Genomic DNA, 19,900 nt, shown 5'->3' on the forward strand with positions numbered 1-19,900 from the left:
TTCACACTTTCATCAACGCAATTTCACCTGCGCTTAATTACAATTTTAAAGACAAATTAAAACTGGATCATCTGGGGCCCCTAAAGGTCTGCCCTGTTAACTGGATGTAAACATACAAACGGTATTCATATGGTTTTAGAGAATGGGATGAATGGTACTGCAGACTGTATTTCATTGAGTTACCTCTCATGTGACCCTGTGTTCATCCTAACAGCTTTATGCAAACAGGACCTCCTTGATGTGTTCTGAAAAATCTGAAGTTCTCTGCTGCCCTCATGTGGTTGCTTTGAGGAGGAGCTGGCAGTCCTTTCAAACTGTCAGTACCTGCTGAGAGGCGATTGAGTCTTAGGCAGAGTTTGATAATTGTAAGGTTTGGTTTTATTTCTGCATTAGTGCCCAGATGATTTTGCAAAACTGTTCATCACTGGTTGGTTTAATCTAAATCTAAAAATCTTAAACAAAGTAAGGACCAAGCTATCCTGTGTTAAAGCCCCCAAAACGTCGATTTATAGAGGAGAACAAAATAGAATAAATAAATGAATAAAATAAAATAGACCAGACAAGTTGAGGTCGTCCACTGAACCATGATTTTGTCCATCTGTTTCCTTTTACCTCGATCAAAAACAATGACCCTGATGATTTGCAACACTGTGGTTTTCATCGAGGTCAAAAACATTCACATAATATTTCTACGGCAAAAGTACTCACAAAGTCAGCCAATCACAAATGCAATACAGATAGTATATCAGCCAATGGGGGGTTGACACATAAACATATGGACATCAATGAGTAGGGGATGTGTTCATGTGACCATCTATACACATGACTTCATGAAATATAGATATACTGCTGTCCTTTCTGTAAAATTTGAACATTAAAAATGTATTGCTTTAGCATTCAAGAAATGCAGCTCCCACCAGTATCGACAGGATCGGATCATCGCATTCATCAAGGTCAATGGCATTAGGTTACAAGACTACTCTATCTTTATCCATCTGTCTATGGTTTACAACTAACAAACATGTTTTTGATAGGCTTTTAATAAAGCGGCACCGAAAGTGCGAGTCAGTTTAATCTGAGAGACCTAGTTCAGGGCAAAAATGTCCCATGTCTCTACATTTTGTCCCTCTAGCGGTGGGCTGACGGTATGACAGCTGCTGTGCTGCAGCGGTAAACCGTCCACAGCCGCTTCCTGCCGTTCAGACAGAGGGAGAGAGAGGGGGGAAGGACGCAGAATGGCGACCGTGCAGTGCTCCAAATGCACGGCAGAAAGGAAAGGGTTTCGGCGGGAACTTGATTCTTGGCGTCACAAATTGATACACTGCGTTGGTATGATCCAAGTATTTTTTCACATTTTGTAAAAAAAAATAATGAGGTTCAAAGCGATTCCGTCTGGTTGCAGACCGATCGCTATGTTAGATTGCTAGCTAATGCTAGCTAACTAATAGCTAGCTAGTAGCCAGGCACTGTAGGTGGCCAGCTTTAGCGGTTAAGTTAAGCTGGCAGGCTAATATTTACCAGCTGGCTAGCCTTTCGAGTTGGCTCCTTTTCTTTGTCCCTCTGAGCTAGCTTTCTACTCGCCGGTGCTAACTCTGTCTATTTTGTATGATTCAGGGGATATCGAACATGTAGCATTAAGGCGTATCATACAAAATGTAGTTATTTCGTTACAATGTTAGCTTTATTTGTTTATTGACATATATGTTGGCTATGCTAATACCATGCTAACAGCTATGCTCACATTAATGCTGTTGATGTTATTTTGGGGGAGGGGATTGTTGCTACGTTAGGGCAGCTAATGTCAGTGCAATATGGCAAAAGCATACATCTCAGTGGTCTCGGGTAACGGTCTTCCACGTACTATGGTTATTTTGAACACAGCGTTTTTCCTGCTACAGTAGCCGGTAACCCCATGCTAGTTCACCCGAAGTTAACCGGATTTCTTCATGTTTATAACGTTTAATCAGAGTGACATCAAAGACAGAATACAGGAAACGAAATAACACATTAGGATATTAATGTCAGTACTAATCGCTAACTGTTTATCGTTTGTGTTGTCTACCGAGTGACATTAAGGACCCGGTGTTAAGCATTACAGGTGTTAGGTGTTACCTTGTTTGCCCTTAAGTTGACAGCAGTGCACTTGGCAGCTAGAATCGGAGTTGTCGTCAAACTGGTCTATTTCGGCACGGCATAACATGGGGAGAACATACCTCACTCAAGTGTCATTGAGTTCAAGCATGCATATCTTGTTTATAAATTAGCACTGACGGATTGTTTCTGTTTGTTTTGCGTTGCAGGATTTGAAAGCATTCTGGAGGGAATCTATGGCCAGATGTTGCTGAGGGACCTCAATTTATTTGATGGTGGGTTTTTGTGTTTCTATGTTAAAAAAAAAAGAGCTGAAATGACAGACACCTAAAATGCTGTAGTCTGTCTCCTAATGCCTTATGGCTTGGTCACTGAAGTTTTTACCAAATATTACTCAGACAGGAGTAAATGGTGCGTTTGTTGTGGAATGCTGTCAGCCATGGATTGATTTACATTTGATTCTCCAGTGAATGTTTATGGCAGCAGTCCGACGTGTGTGGGATTATAAACATGTTGAATACATGTTTATTATTAGTATAAATATTGTGTGTTACGTTCAACTTTTCTGTTGGACAGGTATTTAACATCATCCGTGTTATTTTTGAGGTTGGACTCACGATGTCATTATAACCCTGTATACAGACACTCATTTTAATAGTGATTCATTTCATCTTTTTTATTTATCTTTAGAATTGTGGATACATACCTCCCCATTTATAGCATTGATAATGATGCTGGATTTAGATGTAACTGGCCCTAGAACCAAGGCACACAACACCCAGTTAGCAGTTTTTCTGTGAAAAATGCATCTTTGGCGACAGGCCTGTCCGCCACTCCCCATTGTGTGGCAGTAAATACAATTTGGTGATGTAGTCCCTAGTAGTTGTCATAAAAATACTATTTGTGAATTCTTATAACTATGAGGAGATCAGACTTTGCTTTCATTTGTAGGCACTCACAATCAAAATTCATGCTCTTAATCCAGGTTCAGATAATGATGATTAATTGTAGTTAATGTAACATCTGAAAGGAGTAAAATTGATTCAGAGCTAAAGTGAATCCATTCAAGTCAGCTTTGAAATGTAGTGTATCAGATCATTGTAGTCTTATCCAAAATGACATCTGACAGATACACCACTATTTACTTGTGGTAGCTCTCCTGTCTCTGTGAGATGCAGTGTGCTGTCACAGGCCACCGGCGCTTCCACTTGGAGCCAAAAGACACAGCTTGCTTAACACTGTCTGCAGTCTCAGTGCAGTCAGCAGTGCCATCTGGAGTTTGAGTGAGGCTGGGAACATAATAGATGATGTGTGATAGAGATGTGGCAGCAATGATGAATTGCCTAAAATACTGTTTGAGTGACATTTATTTATTTGCCTTTTGATTTAGTGCTGATCTCATCATTTTTGATAAACATCAGGCAAAGTTTCCCTAGTATATCTGTAACAGCATTACTGATGGCAATGTAAATAAAATATTTTAGCAGTATAATTGTAACAATTATGATTGCCCACAATCATCTATTATTACTGCAAATGTTAAGAAGAATAGTTGCATTGATATAAAGCGAATACTTTGGTCCTCACAGTCTGAGTTTATGATCTGACACGCAGTTTATGACATGACGCACCCGTATGAGAGTGCAAGATCTTTGTAATAAGGATTACTTTCAGTGAATCATACACAACTGAAATATGTTGGTCATTTTAGGGTATATATTTTATGTGGGACGTGTGTTTTCATATTGAGGTTTATATGTCATAAGTTGATAGAAATTTGGCAGCAAAGTATTCTCTTTGAAGGAAACCACTGCTGCCTCACATTAAATGCTCTGTTGTGACCACAGTTAGAGAGTGTTTGATCCTTGATGTGTCCTAATTTATTAACGCCTGCTTATGTGATAATGTGTCTTTCAGACTGTGAACCTGAAGAGGTTGATGACTGGTCCCCAGAAACAAGCTGCTCTCAGTGTTCACTCTGCAACCTTCCCCTGGACAAACCCAGTGTAAGAATTGTTCTAGTCAGGTTAATTCAACTGTCACAGGCAGTTGTAATAGTTTTGTTGTTTGATATAAGATGTAGAGTTATATATCATATTCATCACAGTAAAAACAGCTAGTAAAGTAACTTACATTTTTTTTCTTGTAGGATCAAGTACCTGCAGCCACGTCGCCCCTCTCCTCCCCCTCTGATTACTCTCCATGTCAGGCTCCAACCATCTCTGAGAGCAGCCTATCAGCACACAGGTTCCTCCAAGCTGTGTTTCACAAGAAAGGTGAGCCGGATGTCTTTCTGCATGGCACAAACGCGTCAACTTGTGATGCGCTAATGTTCCTGTTGTCAGGTGCACAGCTATCAGCTTTCACCCTGTAGTTATTCAGTTACTATCTAAATGGCCATAACAGTACTCCAAAATAGGGTGAAAGACAGGACTGGCCTGCTTTTTTTGTCTGCCTTGAAAGGCTCCAGATTGCTATGGTATTCTGGCATATGGGCTTGCCATTAGCACATTTGTTTGCTGTTACTAGTTGTCTGCAGACCTTCATAAGTTTATCCATAGCCAAGACGTCAAATTCCATTTTTGCACCCAGCAAAATATTTGCTATGCAGATAATTTCAGTTATAGATGCTGTAGTTTGAGATATCCTTCTCTAATGTTGCTGCTGGTACACTAATACAATTAAGATAAATTGCATTTGATTTCTCTTTTCACATACAATGTCCTGTTCCTTTGGGTAATACTGATTTAGTTGCCAACAGTTTATCAGGACACAGTTTCTTGCAAGTAACTGATAATATGCTAGCACCATAGCTCCTGAAATGTGATTGCATTCAAGGGGTCCTTGAAGTCATCCCAAAGGTCCCCCAGAAAATCGACTGAGATTACCATTGAACTGCTTCCAAGGTTGATTTATGAATGTGGAAAGTTAAGTGACTCATCTTAGATCAGTTCCATATTTGCTACTCTGCCTTGAAGATTTTTGTTACAGTGTATTTATTGCAAGATGTCAGAAAAACTTTGCTGTGAGGACCAAAAACACCCCAAAATTTCCTTTTTTCTCATCCTATAAGAATAGTGGAAATCCTGCTTGTTGTGTTGTTTAAACTTGTTTAAAGTCAAATCTACTCTTTCTTTTTTTTTAACCTCTGTATGCATTTGCATCTTTTTCATTAGATGTGTCCATTGGCTGTGATTCCAACATCCCTCTGGTTGCCCAGGAGCTGATGAAGAAGATGATACATCAGTTTGCCTTGGAGTACGCATCCAAGTGCCTGCACCACACCAGTACAAATGGTGTTACAACAAGGACCTCATCACCTTTGTCAGAAACTTCAGATGCCCCTCTGGACCTCACACTGAGCCGAACCCAAGAGGAGAAAGAGGGTGAAAGTGAACCAGGTAGGAAAACCATCAAGCATACTGTGAATTCAAAGCCAACAAATAAATGTTTCCAGCTTCCAAAGTCAAACCCATACCAATTTAAATGAATTCTTCAGATGGCGTGCTCGACCTCTCCAACAGGAACTCTGCCTGCTCAGCAACTTCATCAACATCCTCATCTAATCTCAAAGCCTCAGGGTAAGAGCTTTTTTCATTCTGGGCTTTCCTTTGTCTATAAATTTTAGTGGTATTCAGCCTTGTGGCAAAATGCAGGAGAAAGCCCTATCATTACTATTGGTTAAAACTGGGGCTTCTTCTTAAATACGCTGATAAATTTACATGACCGAGGCATTTTTGTCCAAACCCACTAAACAGTATTTTGCATGTGAGGAAATCCCCATGTCTCACTGAGTTCAGCATTATTGTCTACTGCATTTCCTTTTCGGTGTATAGCATGGCTAAGTTTGGAAGGTTAGCATCAATTTTGTGTTGTTATTTTTACCAGCACTGCTTTATTTAAGTGAATTAATTAACTCGTCTCTGGCCTGAATGATAATGCATACTCCTTTGTTTGGCAGTACTTTGGGTCACTTCATTGTTAGTCATTATGAAGAGGTAGCTTGTATTTGGTGGTTTTGGTTCTATGGGGTTGACTCTTTTATCTCTTGAGCGGTAACGTCACAGCAATGGCACCGTATTATAACATTTGCCAACAGCTCAGGATTGTACAATGAGGAGAACACTGCAGTAACGATTTTACCTCCTTTTTTTACTGATCCAGTTATGATGAGTTTGATTATTCAACCTTCAAGCATGTAGGACTCTCACTGAAGGATATCACAAAACTACAGGGGTTGTGTGTGAGCGCCAAAGTAACCCCAGCCATTCACAGACTGTCCCACCTGGACGTGAAGAGGCTTTGCCACACAGACAGAATGTGTGCGTGAGAGACACACAGCAGCAGTGTGTGTGTGTGTGTGTGTGTGAGGGCACAGAAACAGACTGAGAACAGACAGACATGACACATAACAGTCGCAGTGATGTTACCAACACAAGGCATAAAGGAGTGGACCCCTCGCTCTGCACCCCCCTGTCCCCTATGCCAAAATCAAACCCCCTCCATCACCTCCATCCTGACCCTGCTGTTTGGTCCTCCCATCCCTAGGAGGCAGCACAGGCAGAAGGAGGAGTACATTGAGAGGAGCTTGGAGCTGTCTGAGGGGTTGCTGTCCAAGGCCTTGAAGGATATACGTTCAGGGAGGCTGCAGGAGCAGCGGGCAGCATTGCTTTATGGAATACCTCTTCACACCCTGAGGCAAAGCCTGGATGGCTGGGCTGAGGGAAGGCTGGGGTTGCTACATCAATTGACACCAGGATGCAAGGATTTCAGGGATGAAGTGACATCATACAATGTGATGTCATCAATGCTGGGTGGTGAAGCCCGCCTCGTCCTGCAGAAGGTGGCAGCGTGGGCAGAGCGGGCAGAAATCGGAGGAGCTGCAGAGGAGATTGGAGACTTGAGTTTTCCTTCATCCTCTCTCACCTTCTATCAGCCGAGCGGTCTACAGAAAACCCTCACCCACTCTTTTCCCCAGCTCAGGGATGCCCTCCAGCCTGCACCAAGCCCCACCCCCAGTCTGGAGCCACCCACGCCCCTGCGTATTCCTCAGGTCCGTTCCATGTCTGACCATAACAGGTCGATCCCAGCTGAGAATTGCAGTGTGGCTGAAAACCTACATCAACGAACCTCATCAACAGAAGGTACTGCCAATTCATCAACCGCTGCTGCCAGACCTTCATCTCTTTTCAAACTCAGACCTCCTTTCTTACCACATGGCTGTCCGGGCATTGCCAACCAGTCACCTCATCGCCTAGGACCACGAGGGTCTTCACTAGATGACTCAGAAGAGGGGCCAGGTGGCCGGGATAAAGACAAGCAGCCGAGGAAGAAACGCGGGAGATACCGCCAGTACGACCATGACCTCCTGGAAGAAGCCATCACCATGGTGATGGCAGGTCGCATGAGCGTGTCCAAGGCCCAGGGGGTTTATGGGGTGCCTCATAGCACACTGGAATACAAAGTCAAGGAGCGTACTGGTACACTGAAGAACCCGCCCAAGAAGAAATCTGCCAACTTTTGTTCATCCAATTCCAGCTTGTCTGGCTCTGGTACCATGACCGGTTCTGCTAACTCAGGGACTCTCGCCTCCGCTGCTGACGCAAAGAGGCTCTAGACCACAAAACGCCTCCAGAACTCCTCAACACTTGAACTCATCACCTCTTACAAGATAAATGTTTTCTGGAGACACTTGTTAAAACACAACACATGCCTTTACAAAATATATGGTTATCGATATTCAGGTCTTTTAACTATGTCTGTAATGTGATAGTCATACTTTTAGCAGTATTTCTCTGGCTTAGTCCTGGGCAGCTACGAGGGTCCGCGTTCTTCAAGAGGCAGTGGTGCTCATTGCAGCTTTTGCTCACAGGGGCTGCTAAACTCAACAAACTCCTCGCAGCTTCAGTTTTTATCACTAAAGCTAAAAGATCTTAAAGGATATGGCTTGCATTGTATTATCTGTTTACTGCTGTCAACAAGTAGGAAGACGAAAACTAAAAATGAATTTTATCCTAACATGCATTGTCTGTGTGGCCAAAAGCTGATATATTGAAATTCTCAGTGGCCTTGTTTGTTTTTTTTTGTTTTTTGTTTTTTTTTTGCCGCTTTAGTTTTCCACTTTTGTGATCGTTCCTGTTCTCCCTTGCCCCTGTTTTACTGGTGTGCATTAGATTACGCATACAGGAATTTTTGGATGCCATGGGAGTTCTACAGCACAGCGGTATAAGATATATCAGTCTGTAGCTAAAAAGACTATACTTTTAAGGATAATTCAGTGTTTTGGTTTTGGTCTGTAGGAGAGTTGTTGGTAATAACAGGATAAAATAACACCAGCATTTCCCTTAAAGACCTTCAGGAAGTTCTTAACTTTGTTTTCTTATTTATATGATTTGATTTTTCTTCAAGGAGAAAAACTGACATTGATTGTTGTCTACCAGATTGCCCAGGATCAAGTATGAGAAACACAGCTGTGGACCTCTTAGAGCTAAGAAATAAAGTGTGACTCTCATGTTTGCTAGCTGTTAGGTTACTAGGTTATTCAGGTTTGATTCAATTCTTAAAGCTCCTTGTTAATGGAGCGTGTTGATGATTGTCATTTGCAGCTTTCTGTCTCTCTCTGGGTATTTTACCCAGACTACTGAAGTGACTTAGAGCCATTATAACAGATTAAAAACTCATTGCTATTGATAGAGACCTCTAGAAACAGGGAGATTGTACAGTACAACCTGCTGCGATGGCTACGTCTTCATTATGAGTTTTTGTTGAAGAGATTAGCTTAAAAAAGCCATTTTGTGTCCATGTAGTTTTCCTCTCTATTTGTGCAAGCTAGTCTGAACATTATATTGAGTGTATTTGAAATGCAACTGTGCAGCATGTTTTAAAATGTGCACTGATAAGCTTGGGAAATGTATGCTATCGTGTATGTGTACTGTTTGTGAAAATGTTCCTTTATTATTACAGATATTTACTACTTCTGCTACTGTAGCTGTGTAATGCAGTGTTTCCAATGCTTTATACGACTCGGTTCAACTCGACTTGCTCTTTTTTGGTTTTCCATTGTTAGAAGTAGTTGATAGCACCGGGTACTTTTTTTGGAATCGCCTCAGTTGACGTTCCAAGCGAGCTGAGCTGAGTGACAACACTGCAGACCACTGATTGGTCTGTCGCGAGAAACGTCACTTACGCGACGCGTCTCGTCACCTGTGCGCTGACGTAGGATTTGCTAAACTCTCCTGTTTGTTTGTTTTTTCTCACCAGTCTTGTCTTGTTGACTTCAGCCTTTTCTGAAACAAACTTTGTCTCTTTGCTATGACGAACAGCCATTCCTTAGATATCCTCCATTTTTCCTGTGTTTGCATTGAAGATGACGTCACAGTAGTTTCAAACGGTGTCGCTATGACAGTCAGCTAGGAGTCCCACCTATGTTGAGGGGGTACTATCTTAAGTGAAAAATGAACTTGAGTACCAAAAGCGAGTGGAGAAGAATAGAGCCGAGCCGTGCCGTGCCATGCAGTGGAAACACAGCTTTACTGTAAACCTCTTACATGACTGCTGCTTAAAACCTTTTGCTACTGGACCATTTCCCTGGCACAAAGAAGTGTAACTACAACAGAGAAGCTCATTTCAACCAGAATTTAGTGTATGGATAGGGTTAAATGTTATTGATGCATGATTGTGAAGGCTACTGGAGGTTACAGTAGTTTTTGGTGAAAAGTCAGCGGTGTGACGATGTCTTGATTCAGTGTTTGGCTTACAGACTTCTTTGTCTGTGTCTGGGGAAATGCTAACAGCTGCATCTACACTCATGTCTGTCTCTGAGATGGGCCTATTTCCATTAACAGTGCTACTACCAAAGCAGCAGTTCAGGGTTACCCATACAAAGCTGCTTCGATTTCTTTTGCTGTGATGTCAGCCTGCCTGTCTCTCTCTCTGTCTCGGTCTAACCTCATTGCCACATATACCTCTGAACTTTATCTGCCTATATCCCAGTATCAGGTTTCACATCAAGGCCTCTGAGTCATAATACTGGATCTACTGGGGCATGAGCTCGTATTAGCCTCGAGACACTTATGAGCTGTTTGTCTCTCAAGGAACAACACCGAAGTGTAAATATATTGCCATCAACAACACTTACAAGTAAATTATCATACAGTCAGTGGGGTGAAGTGGGGTGTGAAGGAATATATAAGAAATGGTTTGATTTCTGCCCTTTGGCATTTACAGGAGATCTGCCATGTTCTTAGCTTGCACCAGGAAAGAGAGATTACTGGTGCAAATATTCGTCCTTGTTGGTTATCTTTGTATGTGTTACTTGTGATTTTATTGTAAAGCTGATTACTTTTTAAAGCTTTTCTTTGGTCAGGTTCTTTGGCATTTCAACCTTTGTAACTTTGGCAACTACACAAATGCTGATGTCTCTGCTCCTGAATGTCTCCGTTCATAACAGTACACAGTGCCTGAGTCTCTCTGTCTGGGGCTATGGCATATTGCAGCATGGTGTCTCCACTCTGGGAAGTATCTGCTATTTATATCAAAGGGCCAGTTTGTAAACAAGCCTACAGACCTGTTAGGAGATAGAAAAAGAAAAATTATTTCTTTATGTAAGTTATATTGCAGTAAACTCTGGGAACACACATGGGCAGTGGCTTGTTTTCAAATGGAGTTTTTTGTTTTGTTTTGTTTTTTACTGAACTGCTGGCAAATCTTAACGACTTAACAAAAATCTGCTATTTATGCATAAATCAAATATTGCACTATGATTTATTAGATGCATTTTTGTTGTAGAAACCTGTTTTGTGTTGTTGCTGTATACTTATTTATGATTGTGCTTCAGAACTGTGATTTTACTAGTTTGATCGTTGTAGTTTTTGATTTGTAATGGGGCACTTTGATGCAATGTGAAATGTGTATTGCTACAACTGCATGAACGCTCTTAAATGTTAGCCTGTATAATTTATTTAGTCCCGAGATGACACCCCTGACTATTGTGGTTGTTTAGTACTTATGTTAAGATGAAATTATTTAAGTGATTTTAAAAAAAATGATAATTTGGTTGTCATTACAAACTAAACAGTAACACTACAGAGTGTAACACTCCTGCTGTACCCAGACCAGTTGAACTGGTCTGGATACATTTAGTATTTAAAATATTTGGAAATACTATCCATTATCAAACACTTAAGCATTTTAAATGTTATTTAAATCAGTGAGTTGCTTTTTCATTGAAATAAATCACTCACAGGATCTGACTTAACTGTTAGTTGATTTAAACTTTTGAGAGGGTTTTTTTTAGGTGTTTGTTGGTGAAAGCGCTGTTGAAAAAAGCATTTTGGTTTAAGCGTTTCTACAATCGTTCCTTCTGCTTTTAGCAGAATGTTATCATTTGCCTTCAGCAACTCATCAATAAAACTGTTCTCTGATCAGTTGCCTGTCATAATTTTATTAACAGGATATACTTGTGAACTTACTCTTTCCACCCAAAACTTACCCAGTTCAGAGTGTGCTCACATAAAAGTGACTGAATTTATGCAGTGTATGCAGTAAAATGCAATGGAAATAAGTGGGTTTCAATCTTATTTATTTATTGTGGATTTCATTAAGAATGTGAATTATCATTTCATCATATCTGGGAACAACTTTTATGTGGTTCATTTTTAGTTAGTATAGATTATAAAGAACAGCATAGTGTTATTGTAATGATGTGCTATACATGTACATGCTACAAGATTAAAACAGCTTTTGTAATAGTGGTGTAAAATAGTAGTGCTTTTTGAAGTGGTTAATTGCTGTCTGCCACAATGTATTTGGCACTGCAGCTTTTGGCTCATTTATCAGACCCCAGGATTGCAGAATGTTCACATATGGGTGAATTGGAAATCATACTAGACCATGACTGAATTAGCATAGGGCAAAGTTTGTAACAGTGCTATTTAAAACATCAGACTGTGAGTACTTATTTGATGTTGTCATATAAAACTGGGCTCGGCTGTTAGTAAAACCTCCGATCTTTTTATTTTTGCATCTAGCTCCTTGCTGCCATCACTTACAGAAGAGCTGGGAGATGTTGGACAGCGAGGGAATAAGTGTCGTCAGAGCTCTCCGTTGGATGCTGTTCTCAGCTCACTCTGCCCATCGCATAGTTCCTTACTCTACCAGATCCTGAAGCTGGCACACCAGGAAAAATTGCTGTTCCTTAATCACAGACCTGTAGGTCAAATTGAATCTCATTGCTGTCATTGTGGTGTAAACCCACAGGATAATGTTACGCCTAATGCAGTCCCATTTAGTGAATGTAATGCCCATAACAGCAGTCCGTACTACCATTTAACTGATTGTGATCATCAAGGTCATGGCAGCACAATGTATCATCCGGGAGACTGCCAGTCCAATTGTAGCATCCCTCACTACCCTTTAACAAACTGTAAAAGTGAAGCTCCTCGGGGCTCAAGCTACTGCCGCTTGCAGAGGTCCAGGATGGAAACCTACCCTGTTCTTTGTCCCAAGAGGCTGCACTGCGTTTCCTGCCAAAGCCTGGCTGTAAGTCGCATCAACACCATAGTGTGTTCATTTACATCCTCTCCTTTGTCATCTAAATCCCCTTCACTCTGCACTCCCTCCTCTAGTTTATGCCCTTCCTCATCGATCTGCTGTAACCAACACAGCCCCCAATCTTGTCCCTGTTATTCAAACCATGCCTGTGTGACCCAGGTCAGGAGCACAGTAGAAGGAGGGGTTGGAGATGGGGATCCTCCTTGTCCAGTCCTGAAGAGAGAGCAGAGCCCCTCTCCTCCCCCCCTGTCCCCAATCCCCTCAGATATCAATAAGAAAACTGATGAAAAGCCACCCTCCCTCCTTCACCATAGACAAGAGGAGGAAGCTGACCTCGTGGTTAAAGATGGTCTTTTGAATGGAAGCCACCAGGAAGTAGATATGGATCCAGTTTCAGAAGATAAACTAGAGTGTAGGATGGCAAGAAGTTGTTGGACTGAGCAGAACCCACATGGGACTTCACTGCAAGATGTCGTGAATCGCTTCAGTGAGAAATTGGAGACAATCAGACCCTTAGAGAGAGACCCACCTCTGGTTTCCACAGCCGTATATGTCTCTGACAAGGAGCAACCACAGTCTCCCTCAACCAGTCAGAACTTGCAGTTTCATGTTGATGCCCATCTGACTGAAATCATTACCACAGTGCTTCATACAGGCAGGGCTAGTGACTACAATCTCAGTGAGCTTTTCAATCGCCATGATAGCAAAGAGCCCAAGTCACCAAATACCCGCTCCCGTCGTCGTCAGGAAGTCCTTGCTGCTATGGCAACACCCGCTGATGACGCTTCAACGAGAAGACATACTTTACAAATTAAACGAGAGCTTGCCATGTTTGACCAGTCCTACACCAGGAGAAAGGTGCCACTAGCAAAGAAAGCAAGACTGAAGGATGAAAATGTTACTGTATCTACATCAAACACTTCATCAGATTCAAACCTAGTCAAAGAGGAGGCTAAAAGAGAAATGGAAGTTGAGGTGGAACCTGTGGAGAATCATGGAGTTGGTGAGGGACCTCTGCACATTCTCACTGCAGAAAGTGACAGAAATGAAGTAAAAGAGGAGATACAGACAGTTATAGTAACAGAAGAAGCTCAGATCATTAAAGCAGAGGAGAAAGAAAGGGAGGACAAAGATGTTACTTTCTCAGGCACACAAACACTGACCCCTGAGCTGCAGAGCAAGTACGGCCAACAGGACTCAAAGGGTGACAGTGAACAAACACAGGTGATGACAGTGACTGCAACCTCAACAAAACAGTGTGGCAGGCTCTGTGAAGAAGATGGTACAGGTAGCAGTGCTGGAAGCAGTAAGAACCATGAAGAAGCCTCAGCATATCAAAGTTCTGACAGTGACAATAGACCAGGTAAAGGTAAAGATTGCCATTGTCCTAATCGAGAGAGGCAGAAATGTGAATCACACCACTCTAAGGAGGGGAGGAGATCCAGGAGAAATATTGTCCCTCCACAGCGATTTTCCTCCTATGTAACAGAGCCCAGGAAAATGTTCTTTGTTGCGTGTTTCTCTGAAAGCATCTTTAACCAGAAAACACGCAAGGACAAGGCATTGACATCTAACATCCTGGGTGCCCTATCCAAAGATCCAGATGCTAAGGACTCCCAGGTTGAATCAAAAAGTGAAACCTCTCTGTCCTCACCTGAGCATACATGGAAGTTTGCTTCTGAATCATTGCAAGGAGAACAATGTGGACCATCTGATAAACAGTCAAACAGTCTTTCCACAAACCAGGTATTTCCACACAGTGTACCTGCCAAAGAGAAGAGTTCGACTAAACCCAGCTCAGACAATGACACAGTTGGCAGCAACAGTGGTACCAAAACTATTGGAAGGCTACGGTCATCTCCAAAAAGACTACCAGACTCAGAAACTGCTTCAAGAACTCCCCAAAACACATCAAATATGGATGTCATGATTAAGTCCTCCACCTGTGTTGAGAGCCCTCCAAACCCCCAAGTCCAGTACACTAGTCCAATTAAGCTCATGTTTGTTTCACCAGTAAAGGATAAGGAAGGAATCCGATACAGTCTCAAATCAGCAGGCTCTGGTTCTAGTGGACAAGCAGAGGAACCCTTTGACCCATGTGAAGAGTCTTCATGGTCAGGGACACTTCAGAATCACAGACGCCTGAGCACTGAGTTGGCTACTTCACGAGTAAAATCTGTTTTTTCACCACTAAAGTCTGCTACCTCACCTGCAAGATCTGCTCGTTCACCAACTAAGTCTGCCTCTTCACCACCCAAGTCAGCTTCTTCATCACCCAAGTCTGTCTCCCTAACACCGAAGTCAGCCCCTTCACCACCCAAGTCAGCTTCCTCAACACCCAAGTCCATCTCAACACCCAAGTCAGCTTCTTCATCACCCAAGTCTGTCTCCTCAACACCCAAATCAGCTTCTTCACCAGCCAAGTCTGCCTCCTCAACACCCAAGTCAGCTTCTTCACCAGCCAAGTCTGCCTCCTCAACCCCCAAGTCAGCTTCTTCACCAAGCAAGTCAGCTTCTTCACCAGCCAAGTCTGTCTACTCAACACCCAAGTCAGCTTCTTCACCAAACAAGTCCTCTACTTCACCCACAAAGTCTGCCTCTTCACCTAAAATAAGTTCCAGAAGGTCTGGTGAAGGTACTCCAACTAAGCGTGTAGCTGGAACTGAGAGCCAGAGATCACCTGGCGACTTGATATCTTTCCATGAAACCACTCCTCCAAAAAGGCGTCCAGGTCGGCCAAAGAAACTGGGACCACAGCTTGAGAAAAAAGTGAAGCGTCCAATTGGTCGACCACGCAAGCAGAAGGCTGTGGATTCACTAATGGGGGCAAAAATGGCTAATGGAAAATCTGATGTGCCATCTGACATTGAGGAGAATGTAAACAAGAACCTCAAAATAACAGTAGTGTATGGCCGTTCAAGGAGAAACAAACGAATGGTGTCTGAAGGCTTTGACCAGCTGCAAACAGAATTCCATGATGCTTGGCAAGCAGTGGGCCTTAAAAGTGACTTGGGCATTTTAATGCACAACTCTAAAACCAGCTCAGTTAGTATCAAAACAGCCTCAACAGAGTTGTCAAAGGAATTAACTTTTGTCAGCCCCATGAAAGAGTCTGCACCTCAATCTAGCAGTAACATCAAATGCCAGAAGCGGGATGATTCTGTACCCTCACGGAAGCCAGGAAGACCAGCAAAAGTTAAAATCTCTGGAATCTCAGTTACAGTAACCACAGTGTCACCTCGACAACGTAAAATCCAGATAAATAAGGACACTCGGCAGTCTCCTGAAACACTAATTCATAAGAAAGTACTTCTACCGGAATTCAAATCTGCCAAAGAGCCCAGGACAATCAGTCGTCAGTCAACAAGCAAAAGCAGTCACATAGAGGAAGGGATAGAAACAAAGGATCAAATTAGAGGCAAACTACCAAATCAGCTGGTAGCAGTGCGTCACTCAATGAGAGTGAGAAAGCCTTCAATCCATTTTCTGCACGCGGTTGCCACCTCCACGTCTAGATCATACAGCCACAGTACTGCTCTATTACGACGCTCTAAGCAGCTTCTGCTGAACAAGGCCAGCAATGAAAAGAGACAGGCGGAGAAACAAAGCAGTGTAGAAATTTCAAGGCAGAAAAGATCACTCTGTGGACAAGAGAGAAAGAACGTCTCTAAGGACCTGAGTAGAGTGGCAGGGATATCTGTAGACTCAATCTTTACTCCTAAAGAGACGCTACGATGGTGGCCAGCATCAGCTGAGGAAAAGACTATGAACCAGGAGCTTGCCAGGCGAATACGTCTCATCTCTGACACTTGGGTCTCAGACACTGCGGAGAACCAAGAAAAAGAAATTGCCTTCAATTCTAAACTAGGCACTAAAGGCAACAGGAAGTCAAAACATTCCTCTGTAGTTCGAACTTTGTTTGACTGTCCTCCTAATAAACCAAGGTCCTGTAGCATGCAGCAGCTCTGCTCCTGGTTTATGCAGACCACAGAGACACAGTCTCTGGCTATTGTCAAGAAGGCGAGCTCTCGTAATCCTTACGAACTTATGCACTTCCCTCGTTCTACCAATAAAAAAAGTGTTTGCCACAGTCCTCAGGCAGAGCGACTCCGCAGACACATCAAGAAATTTGCCAAAATGGTGCCAAAAAGTCCCCTGCAACATGAACAGGCTCAAAGAAGGCTGAGAAAGAGGAATGAGGCATCTCTATCAACGCATGATGTAAGACGACAACTTTTCACTCCCAGGTTTGCAACAGGCACGCTCAATCAGGGAGCACAATGGAGGAGAAGCAGAGCATTTGGTAAATACCAGGCCACTCTATTTAGAGCAACAACAAGGTTCCTGAACCGGAAAGAAAGGGAGAGGTGGCAAAAGAGGCGGAGAGATAAAAACGTAAAGGTAGCTACAAGTTGTTCAAATGGTCGTGTAATGACAGGACTACAGCCAAAACATAAAGCATTACGCAGATCAGCAAAATATCAGTTATCCAACTGTATGGAGAACAGTTCTGGCACCAGTTCAGTTGACCAAACTCAGGAGCCTGTCGACATACCCAAAGAGCAAAACCTCTGCTCTAAAGCCTGGAGTCCAGAGACGCTGAAGGAATGCCGAGTGTTTCTGAGGAAGATCAACTCTCCAGACAATGAATCAACTGAGGAAGAGTGGGACTCCTGTACTGTGACACTGGATGATGGGTCACCTTCTGCATACCTCTTTGCAAGAACGGAGAGAGAACTGGTAGGAGTTGTTAAAGCTGTGAAAACTGAAAGAAAAAGGAGTATGAATAGAACTGCCTCAAGAGAGCTAGCAGGTTCTGCACCTAAATCAGTCCAGGAGCAGGATGAGATGCCAGGGGGGAGGCAGAAAGGCAAATACAGAAGTCCTGGGGTTGTGTCTACTGAACCACCACAACCACCACCAGCGAAAATGTTGAGACAATCGCGAATGAGGGGCCTGACCGGACCGAGGTGGTGTGACTTTGTGTTTGGTAACTATCTTCTGTTTTATTGAATATCATCCAAAACAACAACTGTTGTGAAGCTTCAGTTTCAAATCATTAGAAATCAACTTGCGCTCTCTTTCTCTTCTGTTCTCTTCTGGCAGAAAATTAAATGAAGCACGAGGCCTCCGACGACCTGGGAAAGGGACTGTGGTTTAACGTGGTGCCTTTGGACATTGAGCTGACCACATGGACTGACCATCCCACTATGGTTCAGTCTTAAACTCAGCAATTATGTAGCAGTCTAACTTAAGAAAGCTTGATGTTGCACTATTTTTATCCATAGATATGTATGTACAGAATGTTTGATTTTTTTTTTTTTCTTTTTTGTTTGTTTGTTTGTTTTTTTAGTCAACTTGCCTTGTCTTTCTGAACGTGTATAGTAGATCAAATCATTACAATGAACAGATTTTTAATGGGATAAGTGCTTAAACAGTGAGGCCTGTCGTAGTGGCTGTATCTGAAGGAAAGACCGAGCCTGACTGCAAAGAGACAGTGCCATCTCCCCCAAATTATAGCACATTATCAAGGCCACTGCTTTTTTCAGACAGTGATCATTTTCTGTAAGTGTTAATCTGAAACCAGTAATAATTTCTAATACCTTAAGTTATTGTCTGCACCACAAAATTGTACAGCTCTAAAATATCCCCGTGATGATAAAATTTTTATTCACAGTGATGTAGGCACTATTAAAACTCCAAATTGCTAATTTAATATATTTTTTTTATTTTAGATTTGAGAAAAGTATATTGAAATTGATTGCCGTTCTGTCAATCCAAGCCTTGTTTGCAATATTTGTCTTTGATGCTACAGTCACTGTTGTTGTATGGCAAGCCAGTAGCCAAAAATGTGGTTCAAATGAAGGAATCTTTAGTATCCGCCAAGCCCCATCTTTACCCCATCACTCTGTGTTTGGCCCCCAACTACAAAATTGTGTATTGAACTACAGAAATTGCCCATCGGCCTGTACTAGAACCAAATATTTTTATGTCATTATTTCCTCTCAAGCATTTTTTAGATAGGATTTCCATGTCTTAGCACAAGTATACATGTTCTAAATGACAGCCCCAACACCCCCAAAAGTAGAGGTGCAGTAGATGTGAAGTGATGAAGAAAATGGCATTATGCAGTTGTAGAAAGTAGATTCTGATTGATATAATTTGTTGGTTTGTGGGATGTGTCTTGTTTTATGTGATTGTCTTGTTTTCACCCAAAGCATATACTGTATGTTGACGTCAGATCTACTTCTTGCACTATTCCATCTGAGATTATTAATCCCACTACACAGATTCTTCCCTTATATTTTGCACATCCCGTGTCCCACTACCAAACCCTACTGTAAAACTAGAGAATATATTTGGTGCAATACAAACCCAGATGATTTATCAGTATGTAGTAATTATTTTATTGCTGACAAGACGAATGGATGTACGTAAGTACCAATGGCCTGGGATGTTACTTCAGTTGTTTCCATAGCCATGTAATGTGATCTTAAAGGATACTGCTATACGAACTTGTTTTTTTCCCACCTGCTTTGTTCTCCTCAATGAAACAGAAAGATAACATATCTGTAACTGTTATAATAGCATTATTTTTTTTTTTTCTTTTATCATAAACGTACTAGCATTATTTACTGTTTGACTGTCAGGTGGGAAATGTGTTTTTCTCAAGTTGCAGCAAGAGACGCCTACCTCTACTGGGGCTCAGCTAGGCCTACTGTTCTTTTGCTTATCAACCGTGTGATAGACATGGTCAGACAGATGATCGCTAAACACTAATCTTGGGTCAATGTCATGTTTTCCTGCCCTCTAAAGATCCAAGATGTCTGGCCTGTAGGTCAAAACTTAAACCTGTAGTGTGTATTGTGTGTCACTATGGTTGTCATTTCAACACGATGGAGGTGAGGTGGCTCAGTCTTGTGATAAATAACCATCAGCCCCCTGTTGAAGAACCTGGTGCTAAACATCTGTTGTATATTTTCTTTATCGTGTTTTTATACTGTCCATTACAGATGCAACAAAGGGGGTGTCTGTGATTGGAATAATAAAGAGTCTTTTGGAATAACCAGCGAGCAATGTGATAAATGGTAGACTAGAGGTGAAATGTGAATGACAGCCCATAAAATTTCTACTGCAGACTATAGCAAGAGCCTGCTATAAACCTATATGGAAAAAGATGACATTCAGGATTGTCTGATTTGAGATTTTATGTAGCTTTTTTTTTTTTTTTTTTTGCTATAGCGCTACAATCGCCTGG

The 19,900-nt window shown here is 42.1% G+C and overlaps 1 protein-coding gene across 2 annotated transcripts; it reads left to right on the forward strand.

The window, feature by feature from the left end:
• The first annotated feature begins 1,193 nt into the window (after window positions 1-1,193).
• On the forward strand, window positions 1,194-19,708 carry lcorl (ligand dependent nuclear receptor corepressor-like). Of its 2 annotated transcripts, XM_076728041.1 has the most exons (8): window positions 1,194-1,329; window positions 2,301-2,366; window positions 4,009-4,097; window positions 4,241-4,367; window positions 5,268-5,492; window positions 5,591-5,672; window positions 12,120-17,632; window positions 17,749-19,708. In XM_076728041.1, exons 1-8 carry the CDS (start codon window positions 1,236-1,238, stop codon window positions 17,754-17,756), a joined length of 6,204 nt encoding a protein of 2,067 aa, XP_076584156.1. In that variant the 5' UTR covers window positions 1,194-1,235; the 3' UTR covers window positions 17,757-19,708. The 2 variants fall into 2 exon arrangements, with proteins under 2 accessions (XP_076584156.1, XP_076584157.1); XM_076728042.1 differs by lacking the exons at window positions 12,120-17,632; window positions 17,749-19,708 and adding an exon at window positions 6,640-11,518.
• Window positions 19,709-19,900: the final 192 nt, after the last annotated feature.

This window comes from Chaetodon auriga, chromosome 4, assembly GCF_051107435.1.
Source record: "Chaetodon auriga isolate fChaAug3 chromosome 4, fChaAug3.hap1, whole genome shotgun sequence".
NCBI classification, from domain to species: domain Eukaryota; kingdom Metazoa; phylum Chordata; class Actinopteri; order Chaetodontiformes; family Chaetodontidae; genus Chaetodon; species Chaetodon auriga.

Excerpts from the sequence above, each read along its gene's own strand:
- lcorl (XM_076728041.1), top strand. The coding sequence starts at position 1,236 with ATGGCGACCGTGCAGTGCTCCAAATGCACGGCAGAAAGGAAAGGGTTT. Across the intron at positions 4,098-4,240 it reads TTCCCCTGGACAAACCCAGT|GATCAAGTACCTGCAGCCAC; the intron begins GTAAGAATTGTT and ends TTTTTCTTGTAG. Across the intron at positions 4,368-5,267 it reads AGCTGTGTTTCACAAGAAAG|ATGTGTCCATTGGCTGTGAT; the intron begins GTGAGCCGGATG and ends CTTTTTCATTAG.